The sequence below is a fragment of the Microcaecilia unicolor genome, chromosome 14 (assembly GCF_901765095.1).
Source record: "Microcaecilia unicolor chromosome 14, aMicUni1.1, whole genome shotgun sequence".
Lineage (NCBI taxonomy): Eukaryota > Metazoa > Chordata > Amphibia > Gymnophiona > Siphonopidae > Microcaecilia > Microcaecilia unicolor.
The window spans coordinates 49322037-49337927 of NC_044044.1; the positions used below are offsets into that span (position 1 = coordinate 49322037).

The 15891-nt window shown below is 42.4% G+C and overlaps 1 protein-coding gene across 1 annotated transcript in view; it reads left to right on the forward strand.

The window, feature by feature from the left end:
• The window catches only part of DCAF8 (DDB1 and CUL4 associated factor 8), an 81937-nt gene extending 68267 nt beyond the window's left edge, over positions 1–13670 (forward strand). Inside the window, exons 11-14 of the mRNA XM_030186987.1 lie at positions 1579–1709; positions 3512–3631; positions 5563–5679; positions 11962–13670. Coding sequence (XP_030042847.1) covers positions 1579–1709; positions 3512–3631; positions 5563–5679; positions 11962–12078 — 485 coding nt within the window. The 3' untranslated portion in view covers positions 12079–13670. The remainder of the gene's footprint in view (positions 1–1578; positions 1710–3511; positions 3632–5562; positions 5680–11961) is intronic.
• The last annotated feature ends 2221 nt before the right edge of the window (positions 13671–15891 follow it).

Consider the following 15891-nt stretch of genomic DNA (forward strand, 5'->3'; position numbering starts at 1 on the left):
GACCTCTATCATATCTCCCCTCAACCATCTTTTCTCTAAGCTGAAGAGCCCCAGCCGCTTTTGCCATTCCTCATAGGGAAGTCATCCCATCCCCTTTATCATTTTCGTTGCCCTTCAAGGTGGCTTTGATCAGGGCCTGGTCCTGAATTCTTTGAGTTTAGGTTACTGCCCTTTCTTGCTTTTGGGGACCCCTGAGGGGCAGGTGGCCCTACCTGATGTGGTTCATCTCCCCGAAGTGGCACTTTCCTCTGGTTCTGAGGGCTCTAACAGAAGCCCTTTTTGAGCCTGTGCAGGTGGCAACCCTTTTTTAATTGCCGTTTGCTTGGTTGCTGGATTTTGGAACTGCAAGCTCTTTTCTGCAGGAATCTCTACTTGTCTTTTTCTGCAGATGCAGTTTCTTTGTGCACAGTGCCTGCCTTCTTTCCTAAGGTGGTGTTCCCCTTTAACTATGTACTTTCACTGCCTGCGGTTTTGCATGGGGAATCGCAGATTGAACGATGCGCAAGTTGGATGTCCGCAGAGCCTTGATAAAGTATCTGACAATAACTAATGAGTTCAGGAGATTGGACTGTTTCTTCGTTCCAGAGACTTTGTAAAGGAGGAGCAGCTTCTAAAGCTTTGATTACGTGATGGCTCGTTTTGACAAATGAGGATGTTCCTGTTGGTCTCCAGGCCCACTCAGTGAGGGTCTAGGCTACCTCCTGGGCAGAGGGTCAGGATGTTTTTCTGGAGGACATTTGTCAAGCTGCAATGTGGTTCTCTCTTCATTCTCCATGAAGCTTTATAAATGTAATCTTTGGGCTAGAAGTGTCAGCACCTTTTGGTAACGTGGTGGTGCAGGGAGCCTTTTCTTTCTCCCTCCAAGATATACGAACTTTGGTACATCCCACTGGTGTGTACTGGCCTAGCTGGAAAATAAGGAAGGTGAAATTTAGTCTTACCTGATAATTTCCTTTCTTTGGATCCTGGTAAACCAGTTCACCATCCCACCTGGAAGATCAGGGGTTGGAAGTACCCACTGATGGCTTGTGGAGTTTGCTAAGCCTGATCTGTTTCTCTCAGAGTTCTCCTGCAGCTTTGGTTTATGTTTGTTCTTTCATTATGTTTTAGGCAGAGATTTTGGAGGACCCAATTGGGTGATTTATTTTTTATTTTTTTAATGGGATAGGTCCAGGCTGCATTTTTTGTTATACCGATGATGTAACATAGTAAATGACAGATAAAGACCTGCATGGTCCATCCAGTCTGCCCAACAAGACACTGGAAATGTGTCTGGGGTTTTTTTCTATCTGATGGTCAGGGGATTATAACCCATTGGTGTGGACTGGTCTAGTAGGGCTCAAGGAAAGGAGCTTAACAGGTAAGACTAAATTTCATCTTTTGGAGGTTTTTCTCAACTGTGGGGAGAAAGGGGGACCAGTCAAACCAGGTTGTGTAGTGAAGAGAAAAAGCATTACAAGGTCTTGGATTCCTTGGTTTGCAGATTGTTTTATCAAAGGTCATGACCTGAGGTAATTCTTAATTCTGTCATAAAATGCAGTGAAGCAATTTTAGCCATCTGTCACCCTTCTCTTTCAGTCAAGGGTGTCAATTTCTATGGTCCACGGAGTGAATTTGTCGTCAGTGGCAGTGACTGTGGCCACATCTTTCTGTGGGAGAAATCTTCCTGCCAGATTGTACAGTTCATGGAGGGCGATAAAGGGGGAGTGGTGAGTATGTGTTGTGTTTTTTGATTTGTTGACAGCCTCTGCTTTGGGCCTTAGAGAGCTGTGTAATTGGTGAGGCTCACAGTGTGGTTGGAAACCAAGGGCCAGTACCCGATTTTGCCCTGTGTTGCAAAAAAATGTGATGTCTGGCTGGATTTTATAATTTTATACAGGCTATGTGTTGCAGTGACATTGCATCCATGTTACATCATCTTCCGCTAAACCAGTCTGGGTTGAAACAAAGATATGCTGTATTTAAAGAAGATAAAAATGGATTCTGGTTATGTAATTTACACAAGAAATCCCCTCTCCCCCCACCCTCGAAGATTTGGTGACAACTTTAGAGCAGCTTGGCACTGGGATCCATGGGGACGTGGGATTTTATTTTTTTCCCAGTGAGAGAAATGCCTGATCATGTAACTTTAACTTGAACAGGAAAGCTTTACCTGTCCATCCAGCTCAGAAATATCTAGGGGATAGTATTTGGAGGTCCCTAATAAATTAGCATAAACAAGGTTTTATGTCTGCATGAAAAGAGGAAAATGTTTTGGGTTTTTTTTTTTTGGAACACCCCTTCGTGTAAGATAAGTGAAAGCAGTGTTTCTTACATCTTCCCACTAGGAATGTATGTATTAACACATCAGTATGTTTTGCAAGCATCATAGAAGCTCTTTTAACCATGGTGGTCTGAGCATTTAAAGTTTGGGAACCTTTAATCCTCTTCCCTCGCCACCCTTCCTCAAGTTCATCACAGTCATAGCCTAGGGTAGATACTGTTTTCTTTCTGAACCTTGAACCAAGCACAACATTGCACTCTAAGGTTCCCACACAAATTATTTTTAAAAGGACTACTCAGCTCCTGTCTGCAAAATCTAGTTGTCAGGATGTCCACAACAACTTCTCATAAAAGTACATTTGGCCCGAGAGCCTAGTTGGTTTGTAAAATGCAGTTACTCTGACTACCAGGTATTTTTGTGGCCCATAGGAACTGTCCCTAAATTATACATACTTGTATTATGTTTGCCAAGAGTACAGCAGATTGTCTGGTACCCAGTAAGGGTGAATGAGAAGTTCTCCGTACATCTTGCTGTAAGTTCTGTAATTACTAGTCTCTGCAGCGTTTTGAGGTTTTTATTTTTTGCTGCATACTGAAGGATTGGTCCTTGGGTTTAGCAGAGGTGGTTTAATTTGTAGATCACACTTCTGTATACCTTGAACTGATAGGACCGGATTCTATACAGGTCACCCAGATTTGGGCGGGGATCCCAGGTCTGCATGCAAACTGAGTTAATAATCTGTTAATCAATAATTGGTATTAATTGGCACTCATTTAGGTTCACGTGCGGCTCTGCCCTGCACCCTTTCTGTAAAATGTTCACCTAAATTTTATAGCATGCCACTCAAGAGGGTGTGGCTGTGGGAGGAGCATGGGCAGATCAGAGGCATTCACCAGAAATTAGGCAAAATGTTATAGCTTAAGGTCATTTACGCACCCAGCTGCCATTAGTTGGGTGCCAGCATTTACACCTGGTCTCAGCAGATGTAAGTGTGGTGCACGAAGTTAGGCACAAGATCATGCTAAACTTGTATTCTAATAAAGGGTGATCCACACAGAGTACCCTTTGCAGAACACTAGTTTAGTGCAGATCTTCTCAGAATTTAACTTTGGGCACCATTTATAGAATTTCCCCCATAATTTCCAGCAACTATTAATTACATATTTCTCAAGTGCAGTTTTAGTAAGGTTGTCTAAGCATGTCCAGAATACGAAATCTGGTGTGAATGTTTCCACACTCATCTTGCAGGTGAACTGCCTGGAGCCGCACCCTCATCTGCCCGTCCTGGCGACCAGTGGGCTTGACCATGATGTAAAGATCTGGGCACCTACGGCAGAGATGCCAACAGAACTCTCAGGGTTGAAAGATGTGAGTTTACCTTCATTAGCCTGAATTAGGATTGTATGCCTGGCTCGTCTGTAGATCACATCTGCTTACTTCTTGAGTCATAGTTACTTGCTGCTTAGAAGAACACAGATTGTTCATGGCATCACTGGGTGGTGAATACAAAAGGAGTGGGAAATAGACCAGGCTAACCAGACACAAACGAGGAGACTTCAATTGGTGGTAGACCGTTTATTGGAGAAGACTCGACACAGTACCACGTTTCAGCTGTTGGTCTGCTTCAATAGATATATATGTTTCTTTTAGACCATATGTCTCCATTCTTCTCGTACCAGTGTTTATTGACCATTTGATGTTTTTATGTATTTTATATAAAGGTCAGTCCTTTGTTCAATTTATTTTATTTTGGTTGTTCTTATTCTGTTTCTTGTAATTGTTTCTTTTAAACAGACATTTTATATATTGTTTAATGTATTTATATATACGTATATATTTGTTACTGTTTATGCTTGTTTTAGCATCTTATTATTTATATATATTTTTTGTTATTTAATTAGACTCCTGAAGCAGGCCGAAACACAGTACTATGTCGAGTCTTCACCTGTAAACTGTCTGCCATCAATTGAAGTCTCCATGTTTGTTTCTGGTTAGCCTGGTCTATTTCCCACTCCTTTTTTTATTCCTGTTATTTTGTCGTGGGATCTCAGTGTTCGCTTCGGCGGACCTCCACTGAATCACTGGGTGGTGAACAGCTTGTTACCTGGCAGTGTAAATCTGCGGAGGCTGAATCCTGATTTAAATTGTCCATTTTCACTAGCCAGTTTCTGAAAGGAAGAAAAAGTACATCTATCCAGGACACTGAGTAGATGAGACCTAGAAGTCACAAGGCAGCCCATATGCTGGAGATTCAGGAGACTTGTTTTGGATGTTTTTTTGCTTTAGTAAGATACATTTAACTGTGTAGAAACCCATTCCAGAAGTTCCTGAAAAGAAGTTATATATATGTGCGTGGGAGGGACAAGAATTATTCATTGTGGATGAGTAAACTCACCCATTCCAGATGGCACTCATCTCATCCAAGCTTGCAGAGCCAAGTAGCATGTGACAGCAGCTGCTGCTCCATCAAGTACTGTGCTACTGGGAATCGTAACAGCTCTGACCATGAAGGTGTGTAAGCTTCTGCCCCTCACACCTCTTAACACAGCCTGATTGTCAGGGCCTAGTCATAGCCTGTTGCTCATTCCCTCATATTAACACTTTTGTGCTAATGACACACCATCGTTTGACTCTGTTCAACCTCAACAGCACTATTCATTCAGTATTGCACATGTATTTGTGTATCCGCACTAAATGAAGCAGGCATAATCCAGTATTCTTTGCATGGTGTGTGAAAAAGCCAGTCCAAAGACAAAGCTGCCTGTATGTTTCTGATATGGCCTTGGGGGCCCCCAATACCTTTATGAACAAGGAAAATGGTTTATGGAATCAGATTACCAACTTTTCCGGTGATGTGGTTATTACTTTTACAAAACAGGTCCGATGGTGTGTAAAGCGTGGGCTGCTTATAAAATTATAGCATTATGCATGGCCTCAGTGCTAATTTGAGTCCTTAGCTCAGCAGTAATATGATCCACAGAAACCTTAGTAAAATACTTTTATGATGTTAAAAGGAGATATTACATAATAGTTCTACCAAACCAGATTCGGGTTTGGTGTATTGGTGAGCCAGGTCATTGTTTGCTTGATGGTGTGTGGTATGATGATTCTCTTCTAATTTAATAGCCCTTAGGTAAAGGGGGCCTTTTGCCCAGCTGTGCTCCAGCACTTGGGTGTTGAGAGCTGAGATTCCCTATTGCCAGCCGGGGTGCCTGTCTTTCAGAAAACTGTGACAGAGCATGGAGAAAATATACACATGTGTGCTCTTATCTTTTCCCTTTGGATTTTTTTTTTAAAAGGTGATTAAGAAAAACAAAAGGGAACGGGATGAGGATAGCCTACAACACACTGATCTCTTTGACGGCCACATGCTTTGGTTCCTCATGCACCATCTGAGACAGAGGCGCTCACACAGGGTAGGTAAACTGGCACTTGTAGAGCCCAGCACTGACTCCACAAGTAAGGTAACATTGTTGGATGTTTTGACGAGATCCATCTTTCTCATTAAAAAGCTAAGCACTAAAGGATCAAATGAATCGATTTGATCATGTCTGTTGCAAAAGGTAATAGGAATGGGATAGGCAGATGCATATCTGGCAGTGGTCACCTTCACTTGTAGGTGCACTATACCATTATCAGTCTAACCACGCAGTACGTGATGCAAAAGTTCCCTTCCTCCTAACTGTGTTCCCAGTCTGCCAATTACCCAAACATAATTTCTGCTGCTTCTGTTGGGTATTTCTCCTCTGACAATCTCTTCTTGCCAAGATCCTCACTCAACAGCGGTGGGAAAACCAAGGTTCTGGCCTAGTAAGAAACAAAGAAATGCTATAAAGAAATTAGGAGCGTAAAGTTAAAAAAAAATTTTTTTTTAATGCGTGGAACAGAAAAAATGTAAGCACTGTCCTAATGCATTGAGCCTGCAAATAGGTGGGGAAAATGTGGGATACAAATGCTACAAATATATTTACAAAATGCTGAGTTTCTTCTAAGGTGGCTTGTTCTTGTGAGATAATAGGACCTGTGCTTTGAAGCAGAGAGCTTAAAGTCTCTTATGAATCTGACCTGAGATGAGCTGCATTTCTGAGAGCATCTCACTATAATAGCTTTTTAAAACTTGTTTTTTTATTTCAAGCAACTTTTATTGTTTTTAGAAACTTAACAAAGAAATGAACAATACAGCAGAGTATTGATACAAGAATCAAATAGCCTTGTATATCATATACACAAGTCTAGCAATAAGGCTGCAATATAAAGGCAAATATTGACATATTTTAAAGGAACCAACAATGAGATATCAAGAAAACATATTGTACCTTTCTTACTGATTTTTGCTTCCATCTCCTCCATAGGGAGGTCATTCTATGCGCCCCTTCACTTTCTACAAAGTATAAGAACACAAGAGTAGCCATACGGGGTCAGACCAATGGTCCATCTAGCCCCAGTATCCTGTTTCCAGTAGTGGCCAATCCAAGTCACAAGTACCTGGCAGAAACCCAAATCATGGGAACATTCCATGCTTCAAATCCCAGGGCAAATAGTTTCTTCCCCATATCTGTCTCAGTAGAAGACTATGGACTTGTCCTCCAGGAAGTTGTCCAAACCTTTTTTTAAACCCAGATACGATAACCGCTGTTACCACATCCTCCGGCAAAGAGTTCCAGAGCTTAACTATTCATTGAGTGAAAAAATATTTCCTCCTATTTGTTTTTAAAATATTTCCATAACATCCTCGAGTGTCCCCTAGTCTTTGTACATTTGGAACGATTAAAAAATCGATTTACTTCTACTCATTCTGCACCACTCAGGATTTTGTAGACCTCAGTCATATATATCTCCCCTTATCCATCTCTTTTCCAAGCTGAAGAGCCCTAACCTCTTTAGCCTTTCCTCATACGAGAGGCGTTGCATCCCCTTTATCATTTTGGTCGCTCTTCTTTGAATCTTTTGTAATGCCGCTATATCTTTTTTCAGATACGGTGACCAGAACTGAATGCAATACTCAAGGTGCTGTCGCACCATGAAGTGATACAGAGGCATTATAGTATTTTTGGTCTTATTCACCATCCCTTTTTCTAATAATTCCTAGCATTGTTTGGTTTTTTGGCTGCTGCTGCACACTGAGAAGAAGATTTCAGGGTATTATCTACAACGACACCTTATTCTGTATCAATGAGTTGTTCTGCTGCTGTTTGCTTTTTGAAGGACCATTTTGAGGTTCGTTTATAAGTAGAGCTTTTTTTATGACTGATAATTGTAGTGCGCCACCTATATAATGTAGGCTTGTCTTACAATTAGGTGTGTCTGCTTTTCCACTGAGGTTTTTTTTTCTCCACTTTATTTTTGTGGTAGTCCGATACAGAATATTACTGTAGAAGTGTTTTGGATGTGAAATTTCGATTCTACAGATTCCTTATGTTTGGTAATTGAAATTACCCATTATTATAGTGTTACCCAATTTGCCACCTTTCCTAATCTCTGTAAATATTTCTTCATTTGTCTTTTTCTTCTGTCCCGGTGAACAGTAGTACAGCTTAGCCTACAAGAATACTCCTTCCCTTCACACATGAAATTTCTATCCATAATGATTCCACGCTTCTGTCTGTTGCATGTGGAATGTTTATTTTATTTGACAAAATTCCCAACATATAGCGCAAAGCCCCTCCAATTTGATCCTGTCTATCACTGTGATACAGTTTGTACCCTAACACAGTGTCCCATTGATTGACCTCTTTCCACCAAATCTCTGAGATGCCTGTTATATCTACCTTATCATTTAATTCTTGCTTCTTATTTTTTAGGTTTCTATCATTTGTATGTAAGCACTTCAGATTGTGTTTTTTCCTTGGATCTACAAGCTGCTTAGAAGTTGAAGGGGATAATATGCATCCTTTATCCTGCTCTCTCATTAAGCATACCTGGCTTACTTTCAGCATTCTTGAAACCTGTCTGCTGGGATTCCCTATGTGTCCTGTTTCAATAGTATCCTTCAGGGATACTCCACACTGAACCATGCGTTTCTCGGCAACTGTCTGCTCCCCCCCCCCCCCCCCCCCCCAATTCTAGTTTAAAAGTTGCTCTATCTCCTTTTTCTTTTTTTTTTTTTTCTTTTAAAGATTTATAAATTATTTTCTTAAGAAATGCAAAATAGAAGGTTACATACACCAATATCATTCTCAAGAAAAAGAAATATAATTCAACTGCATACCTTCATTAAACCTCCACATCTCAGAGAAAAAGCAAGAATATACACAATGAGACAAAATTCTTAACAGAGAGTTAGAAAGAGACAAACTTCCAGTCATAAGAGCTTAACTAAGTTACAAAACCCTTTATCCTGGTTATTCCCTTAACCATGATCTAACAAATATCTTTCCAGATAAGAAGGATAAAAAAATATAAATCTCCTTTTTAAAAGGTAGCGCCAGCAGCCTGGTTCCATTCCAGTTAAGGTGGAGCCCGTCTTTTCGGACCAGTCTCCCCCTTTCCCAGATTGTCGCCCAGTTCCTAACAAATCTAAATCCTTCATCCCTGCACTATCTTCTCAACCACACATTGTGACTTCAGAACTCTGCCTGCCTTGTGGGTCCTGCATGTGGAACAGGGAGCATTTGAAGTTCAGCTTTCTACCTAAGGCTTCCAGAACCTGCCTTCCACATTTTCCTATGTCATTGGTACCCATGTGTACCAAGACATCCATCAGGAGGACCCCAGCACTATCTAAGATCTTGTTTAGGTAGCATATGAGGGTCCGCCACCTTCGCACCAGGCAATTCTCATGTCCACCATCCACCCAGCTATCTACGTGCCTAGTAATCAAATCACCAACTACAAGAGCTGTCCTAACCCTTCCTGCCAGGGCAGAAGGTCGTGGAGACATATCCTCGCTGCGAGAGAATAGTGCATTCCTTGGTGGGCAGGTCCTGACTTCAGGACTACTTCCTACTTCAGCAGCGTAATGCTCTCCTTCTAGGAGACATCTCTCCTCCAAGGCAGCACAGGGGCTGCCAGACTGGAGGTGGGACTTCTCCAAAACATCCCTGTAGGTCTCCTCTGTGTACCTCTTTGTCTTCCTCAGCTCCTCCATGTCTGTTACTCTAGCCTCAAGAGAACATACCCATTCTCTGAGAGCTAGGAGCTCTTTTCATTGGACACACTCATATAACCACTCGCCAACTGGGAGATAATCATACATATGACACTCTATACAAAAGACTAGATAGCACCCCTCTTGCTGCTGGACTGCTTTCTCCATTTTTGAGTTTTTTAATAATTTAAAACTTGCTATGGTGTTAAGGATATTAGTTTAATATAAAAAAAAGTCTGTAGCTTATATGGTATATTGTGTGATTTATTTAGTGTTTTTTTTCTTAGTAATCAAATGTAATTAAAACTCTTAAGAGCACTCCTCCCTTGTTATCCTAATCAGAATAACTGACTATAAATGAAGAGTTGTGCTAGGGGTGGGTGGGAGTTGTGGAGGGTGGGTAGGACTGAAGACTAAACTAGGCCCTGCTGTACCTGCTAGAGGCTATCTGTTAATACTGTGTTGCAAAGTTCAAGTTTTAAATCTAGAGGGGAAAGGGTATGGAGACTAGTTGATAAAGTTTGCGTTTTCTTTTTTATTCTGCCTATCAATAACCTGCAAATCCTAATCTTAAAGTTCCCAAAGCACAGAGCTAAATAATGTTCACTTACCAGAGAAATGTCCTCTTCTCTCAAAACTTCTCAGAAAGTATTTCCTGACGTTCTTTCTGAGTCTTCCTCCTTGAGGCCTCGTGTCATGGCCTCTTGTAGAACTTGTTTTCCACTGTAAGTGGTTTGATATCTTAGTATATTAACTGATCTGATTGGATGTCATGTTACTCTCCTTTGTGGCTTGAGCAGCTGCTTAAAGAATTTTCAAACTAATACCTTAAATTTTAGCCCAGTAAACCAGTATGTATTTTCTTTGCTTTTTTTTTTTTGTGCAAGTGCTCAAATGTATGGGTGAACGGTGCCTTTAACTTGATGCTTGGTGATAATTCTCAGAGTTCCTATAATCCTGTTCCTGGTAAAGTGCTTCTAAATGTTGTTTTTGTTGGGTGTATTAAACCACCTTGCAGTCTTGAGTTATAGTTATTGTAAACCAGGGGCGTAGCCAGCCTTCCGTGGGAGAGGGGTCCGAGCCCGGGGGGAGGGGGCACATTTTAGCCCTCCCCCCGGCGCCGCCCCCCCCACCGCCGACATTGCCGCCCCCCCTCCCGCCGCGAACCCGCCGCCGCTGCAGCCTACCTTTACTTTTGCTGGCGGGGGATCCCACTCCCCGCCAGCCGACGTCTTCTTCTTAGTCGCTTCCCGCTCTTCAATTTGTTTGCTGACGTCCTACACGTTGTACGTGCAGGACGTCAGACTCAGAGAACAGAACTGTTCTCTGAGTCTGACGTCCTGCACGTATAATTACGTGCAGGACGTCAGCAAACAAATTGAAGTGCAGGAAGGACTGAGAAGACGTCGGCTGGCGGGGAGTGGGATCCCCCGCCAGCAAAAGTAAAGGTAGGCGGCGGCGGGGGCGGGTTCGCCGGGAGGGGGGGTCCTGGGGTGAATCTGCGGGGGCCCCGGCCCCCTCAGGCCCCACGTAGCTACGCCACTGTTGTAAACTAAATTCAGGAGGGCCATGAGAGAATATTAAAAAAAGCAGAGGGACACCTGTGTTAGCATAAATGAAGCTGAGTACAGTCCTTTAGGGGTACAAGTACTTTTTTAAGCAAATCCATTCAGTGAATGTTCTTTGTGATGATTGCACTATGTACATTGATCCAACGTGGTCTTCAGCTTGACATCTTTGCCTACTGGACAGAGAAGGAGAGTCACTTCTTCTGATACATAGAATCCACAGCTAATTTCCAAACACCTCTTCCCCCCCCCCCCAATCCCCCAGCACTCCTCCACCAGCAGCACCTCTCATGATGTGCCGTCTGCCTCCCAGTACCCCGTGGGCGGTTCTCACGTTACAGCTCATTCAGTGTAAGTATTCCAGCATCCCACACAGGCCTGCTGCTACCCCTTGTTTGAGTCTAGGTCTTAACACTCGATTCTTTTTCTGTGTACATGCAGATTTCTGATAGTATTACTCAGCTTTCAGCTCTGTCAAGCTGCCATCTTTCTGACAGCAGGAGAATTATAAAACCATTGCATAGAAAATAACTCTTGTGTGCATGGTGTAATACAGCTCACTCAGTTGCATAGCTCCATAACTGAAACTTTCATTGCTTTCCAGTATGGTGGTTTTATTTTCCCACTTACTCCAAAAGGAGATAAGTTTGGACATATGTTCCATTTCAGGTTAGGTTCTGCTTCCTTTGGAAACGTAATTAAATTGGTACTCCAGAGGTAGGTTATGTCCCAATTATCCTGAATGACACTGGTCTGGCAGAATGATTTCACCTCTTACAAAATTCCAGTTTTAGCTGTAGTGCAGTTATATGGCTCTAATCGTCTGTGTAACCAAGCTTCTAATCTTTCTTGTACCAAAAAGTCTGTATTTGCAAAGTGGCTAAGAAGTGTCCCTCTAAAGTAAATGTTCCCATAAGCCCAGTTTTATAAAGCAACTACATTCCTCCCACACCCTCAAGCCGCTTTGGAACATCAGTGGTCCATGCTGTGACTGACTTTTATTTTTTTCTTTTCCCTCCCATCTCCTCACCCTAACCTCACAGCGTCGAAGAGACCCCGGTGTAGGCGCTGGTGATGCTGACTCGGACGACTCCCCCAGTTCCTCTGACAGCTCGGCCGACGAAGAAGGCCCAGAGCGGGTACAGTGCATGCCTTCGTGAGCCTGCTGAGGGAGCGCAAGCTACCACCTGAATTGCCCTCCACAGAGAGGAAGAGGGAAGGAGACAGTTTATTAACGGAAAAGACATTCACAGCTTTTTATCAAAATTGAGGGGGAAAAATGTCCCATCATAAAAAAAGGCCTGCTCTTCCTTATAACCTTTTATTTTTCTTCTCTCCCACTTCTTGGATGATATTGTTCAGCTAAATTGCACTTTGGAATGTTCCTTTCTTTCTTTTGGGCTTTAGAAAAGCGTGATCTAGGTGTTCAGAGACTGAAAACGGAGCGAGCGAGGTGCATGTGTGTGCACCGACAGATATGGGGGAGCGGGATGAAAGACTCCAAAAGGACATGTTCAGACTTTCTACAATTGTTTCATCCCCTGACATTTTACAAGAGAAGCGCAACAAGTGGAAGTGAGAGGAACTGCGCACTATTTTTGTAGGACAGGAAATGTTTATTTTTCAGAGGTGGGGACATTCGACTGCTGCTACCATTTACATCCCCTCCTCTCTAAAAAAAAAAAAAAAAAAAAAAGGAGGGGGGGAAGCTTCACTCAAGGGTAGATTTTAAATGGTTTGGGGGGGTGGTGGTCTTTCTTGGACATGTTTATTTTGCTAGCCTGCAGTCTGACTTTGCATCCGATGGAAACATTTTTGCCTTCTTTCCTCTTTATTTACATCGGTTCTTTTGCTGAAAAATATCATTTCAGCTTTAGTTTTTGTGTGTGGTTTTTTTTTTTGTTTTGTTTTTTATTACATGTTTTGCTTTTCCTTCTTGCTCCAGTTCCATGTTCAGAACATTTTTTAGTCTTCATTGCTCCCCTGGAAGCATCATGCCCCTCCTTCCCACCCACCTTTAGAAGGGTGTTGGGTGGAAAACCTATCAATGGAAAAACACTGTGCTCTGGGATGTCTAGCCCTTGCCTGATCAAAAATGGAAGAACACTTGTTTTGTTTTTTACCTGCTTACTGGCATAAAATTTGAGCTGCGTTCTGCGAAGCACGAGACAGTAGAATAGTTACCATTGAGTAGTAATAACCAATTTTCTGATGTCACTGTTTGGATTTTGCATCCATTTTCACTATGCAGGAACTGTGTGTGGCAGGAGGAGAAGTTTTAACCAGCGAACCCTGCAGTTGCCAATGTGTTCTTGTGCAGCAGCCACATTTTGGATGTACCCCAAAGGTTTTAATTTGTCGGAAGTAGCTTTTGAATGTTTTATATAGGGAGGTTGCTGACCCCATCCAGTCCTCCAAACCTTTCTGTAAGAACCACTGTAGGCAAAAGGGCAGGTGGTCACCAAAACAATTCTGTCTAAAGTGAAAATCAGACCTACTTCTGAATTCCTTTCTTTTTCATTGTCATCCTGTGACCATTACTGTGGGTTGTTTTTTTTTTTTCCGAAACTGTGGGTCATGACCAGGGCAGGAGCTCCATAGGACATCGTCGTCCTGTGCTGCTTGGGGATCGCGTGCTTTCTGCTGCCGCAGAAAGGTTGGTGAGTGCTGATCTAGAGACCAGCAGGTGCCTCGGATAGACATTTGGTTTTGGTATGCCGACAGGCTAGGGTATCATTTTTGTAAAAAAAAATGATTGTCATCAGTGGATCAGTATTCTCAGTTTGGGACTGGCATATTTATAGTGTGCATTTTCTATTGGATTTCATGCATTCTTTTTTGCCCTTTGAATTTCTTTGCAGGGATATTAAGAGTGTTTAATTTCTACACCCCAGCTGTTCGATTTTTAAAATGATGCTTTATTCTCCCCCAAAATCTGTTTTGGCATACTGTATGATCATTGGTAGAGATGATGAAAATGTTTCTGTGAATGTGCTAATTGTCATGCAAGTTGCTCCACTGACGTTGCAAATAGTGTGTCACATGGTGATTTCTCATTGGCTCTTTCAGACGCTGTTTGCAGCCTTTTCAGGTGGATGCGCTTTTGCCATCCTGTGGAGGAAATGCAGCAGTGCCCTTCAGAGAATTTCAGAGCTCCCTAACCAAGGGAACTGCAGAGCCATGGAGATGGCGAGCTGATATTTTGGAGTGGTTTAAATATGATTGTAGGAAGGCCTACTGGTTGGACATTAAGTGCTGTGTAATTAGCAGCACGGGCTGCATTTGTCTTGCTGAGCCTTCACTTTGCTTGTGACAGTGCCTAATGCCCGACAGGAGAGAATGGCCTTGAAATAGTTCAGTCAAGAATACAGAGTGTTCTTGCTGCTTAACATGAATAGGAAGCTGAGTTTTTCAGACAGAAATTTTTCTGTCATCCTTAAATAGCTGTAGTGGCTTTTGGCAGCCCAGCAGTTTCCTTACCTTTCCATCTCAATCAGAAGATACTGTGGATCTTCAGCTGAAGTAGCTTTCTTTCACCATCAGCCCCCTAACTTGATGTTTTTGTTATCGTTCAGCCTCCTCACCTGGTCACTTCCATCCCCTGACTAAGTAGTAGACTGTGGCTTCCTCCAGAATCCAGCACAGGCCAGCCAGTAGCCACTTACATGATGGTTGTGACTCCCTCCAGATGTTGGAAGTGGGGAGGGTTCTGATACTTACCTCTATAGTCCCTCACCCCACCCCAGATGTCAAGATTAGGACTCGGATGGGATTCTCCTGCAGTACAACATACACACTGTGACTTGAACCATCAGGCCTTTCCCATTCTGTGCTTTTTCTAAGACTACTGAGTCATAAATGTATCAAACTGTGGTCATAGAGACACTCCTGTGTCACACAGTGGGAGTGACATGGCTTGGCACAATACGTAGCTTCAGAGCATGCATGGGAGAACGGCTGGGGAAGAGATACTGGATGTTTCTTTACAAAGGAAGAGCACATTTAGGGTCGCTTTAAAGAAAACAGGAAAAGAATTCCCCAGAAAGGACTGAGAGCTTTTGTGAGATTTATGTATGAAAATTTGATTGCACTGTTATGGTTATTCCTTAACCTGCTACCAGTGGGATCCTTCCTTTAAAAAAAAAAAATGTTCTCTCAAATAAGCCGATTGTAAAGTCCTTCATACTTCTTGAGGTTGCAGGCAATTTCTCTCAGAAATGATCCCACAGTGTATGGTTAAATGGCATATCCTGGGCAGTAAATTGGGTATAAAAGACAAAACGCTAAACCAAAAATGAAACATTGCCTTTGACCTTTCTATGGGCTTTGAAGGGAAGTTTTGCTATTGCTTTGTGTTAGAACCTTTCAGCTTATCTGCCAAAAAATGGCTGGTTCTGTTTTCTCTTTCAGTGTGTCTCTTCTTAGCATTGTGCTAGCAGTGAGAGACCTCTAGGTTTGCTGTGACTCCCAACTAATGTTTGACCAGATTACGGATTAAAATAAGGGCAGATTATTTTTTGCCAACAATGGGCAATTCACAATTAAAAAGAAACAAACAAAAAAAAAACCAAATTGGGGCAGCGTCCTTTAAAGCAGGCCCTTCTTGAACAACAACTTGTATTGTTATCGGATGCAGAGCAAAAAACATTCTGAGCATGGTGTGTTACTTCCTCAGATAAATCTAAAATGGCATTTTTGAAGCAGGCACCTGAGCAACCATTCAGCTAGAAGAGGCAGACCAGACCAAAGCCTCTCCTCCTTTTCATAATGTGATGTTAAATATTTTGGGGTTCATGATGTTGCTCCTCTTCCCACACTGCCCCCCCACCCCCCATTTTCTTTTCTGCACTAACCCCTTCCCAGCGTGAATTCCAACGGAGAAAAAGTTGCTGAATTTATAGGAACTGTTCATTTTCACTTTCCTTTTTCACCTCCTTGGGCCCTTCAAAGACTGAAGCACATTCAGAAAAGAG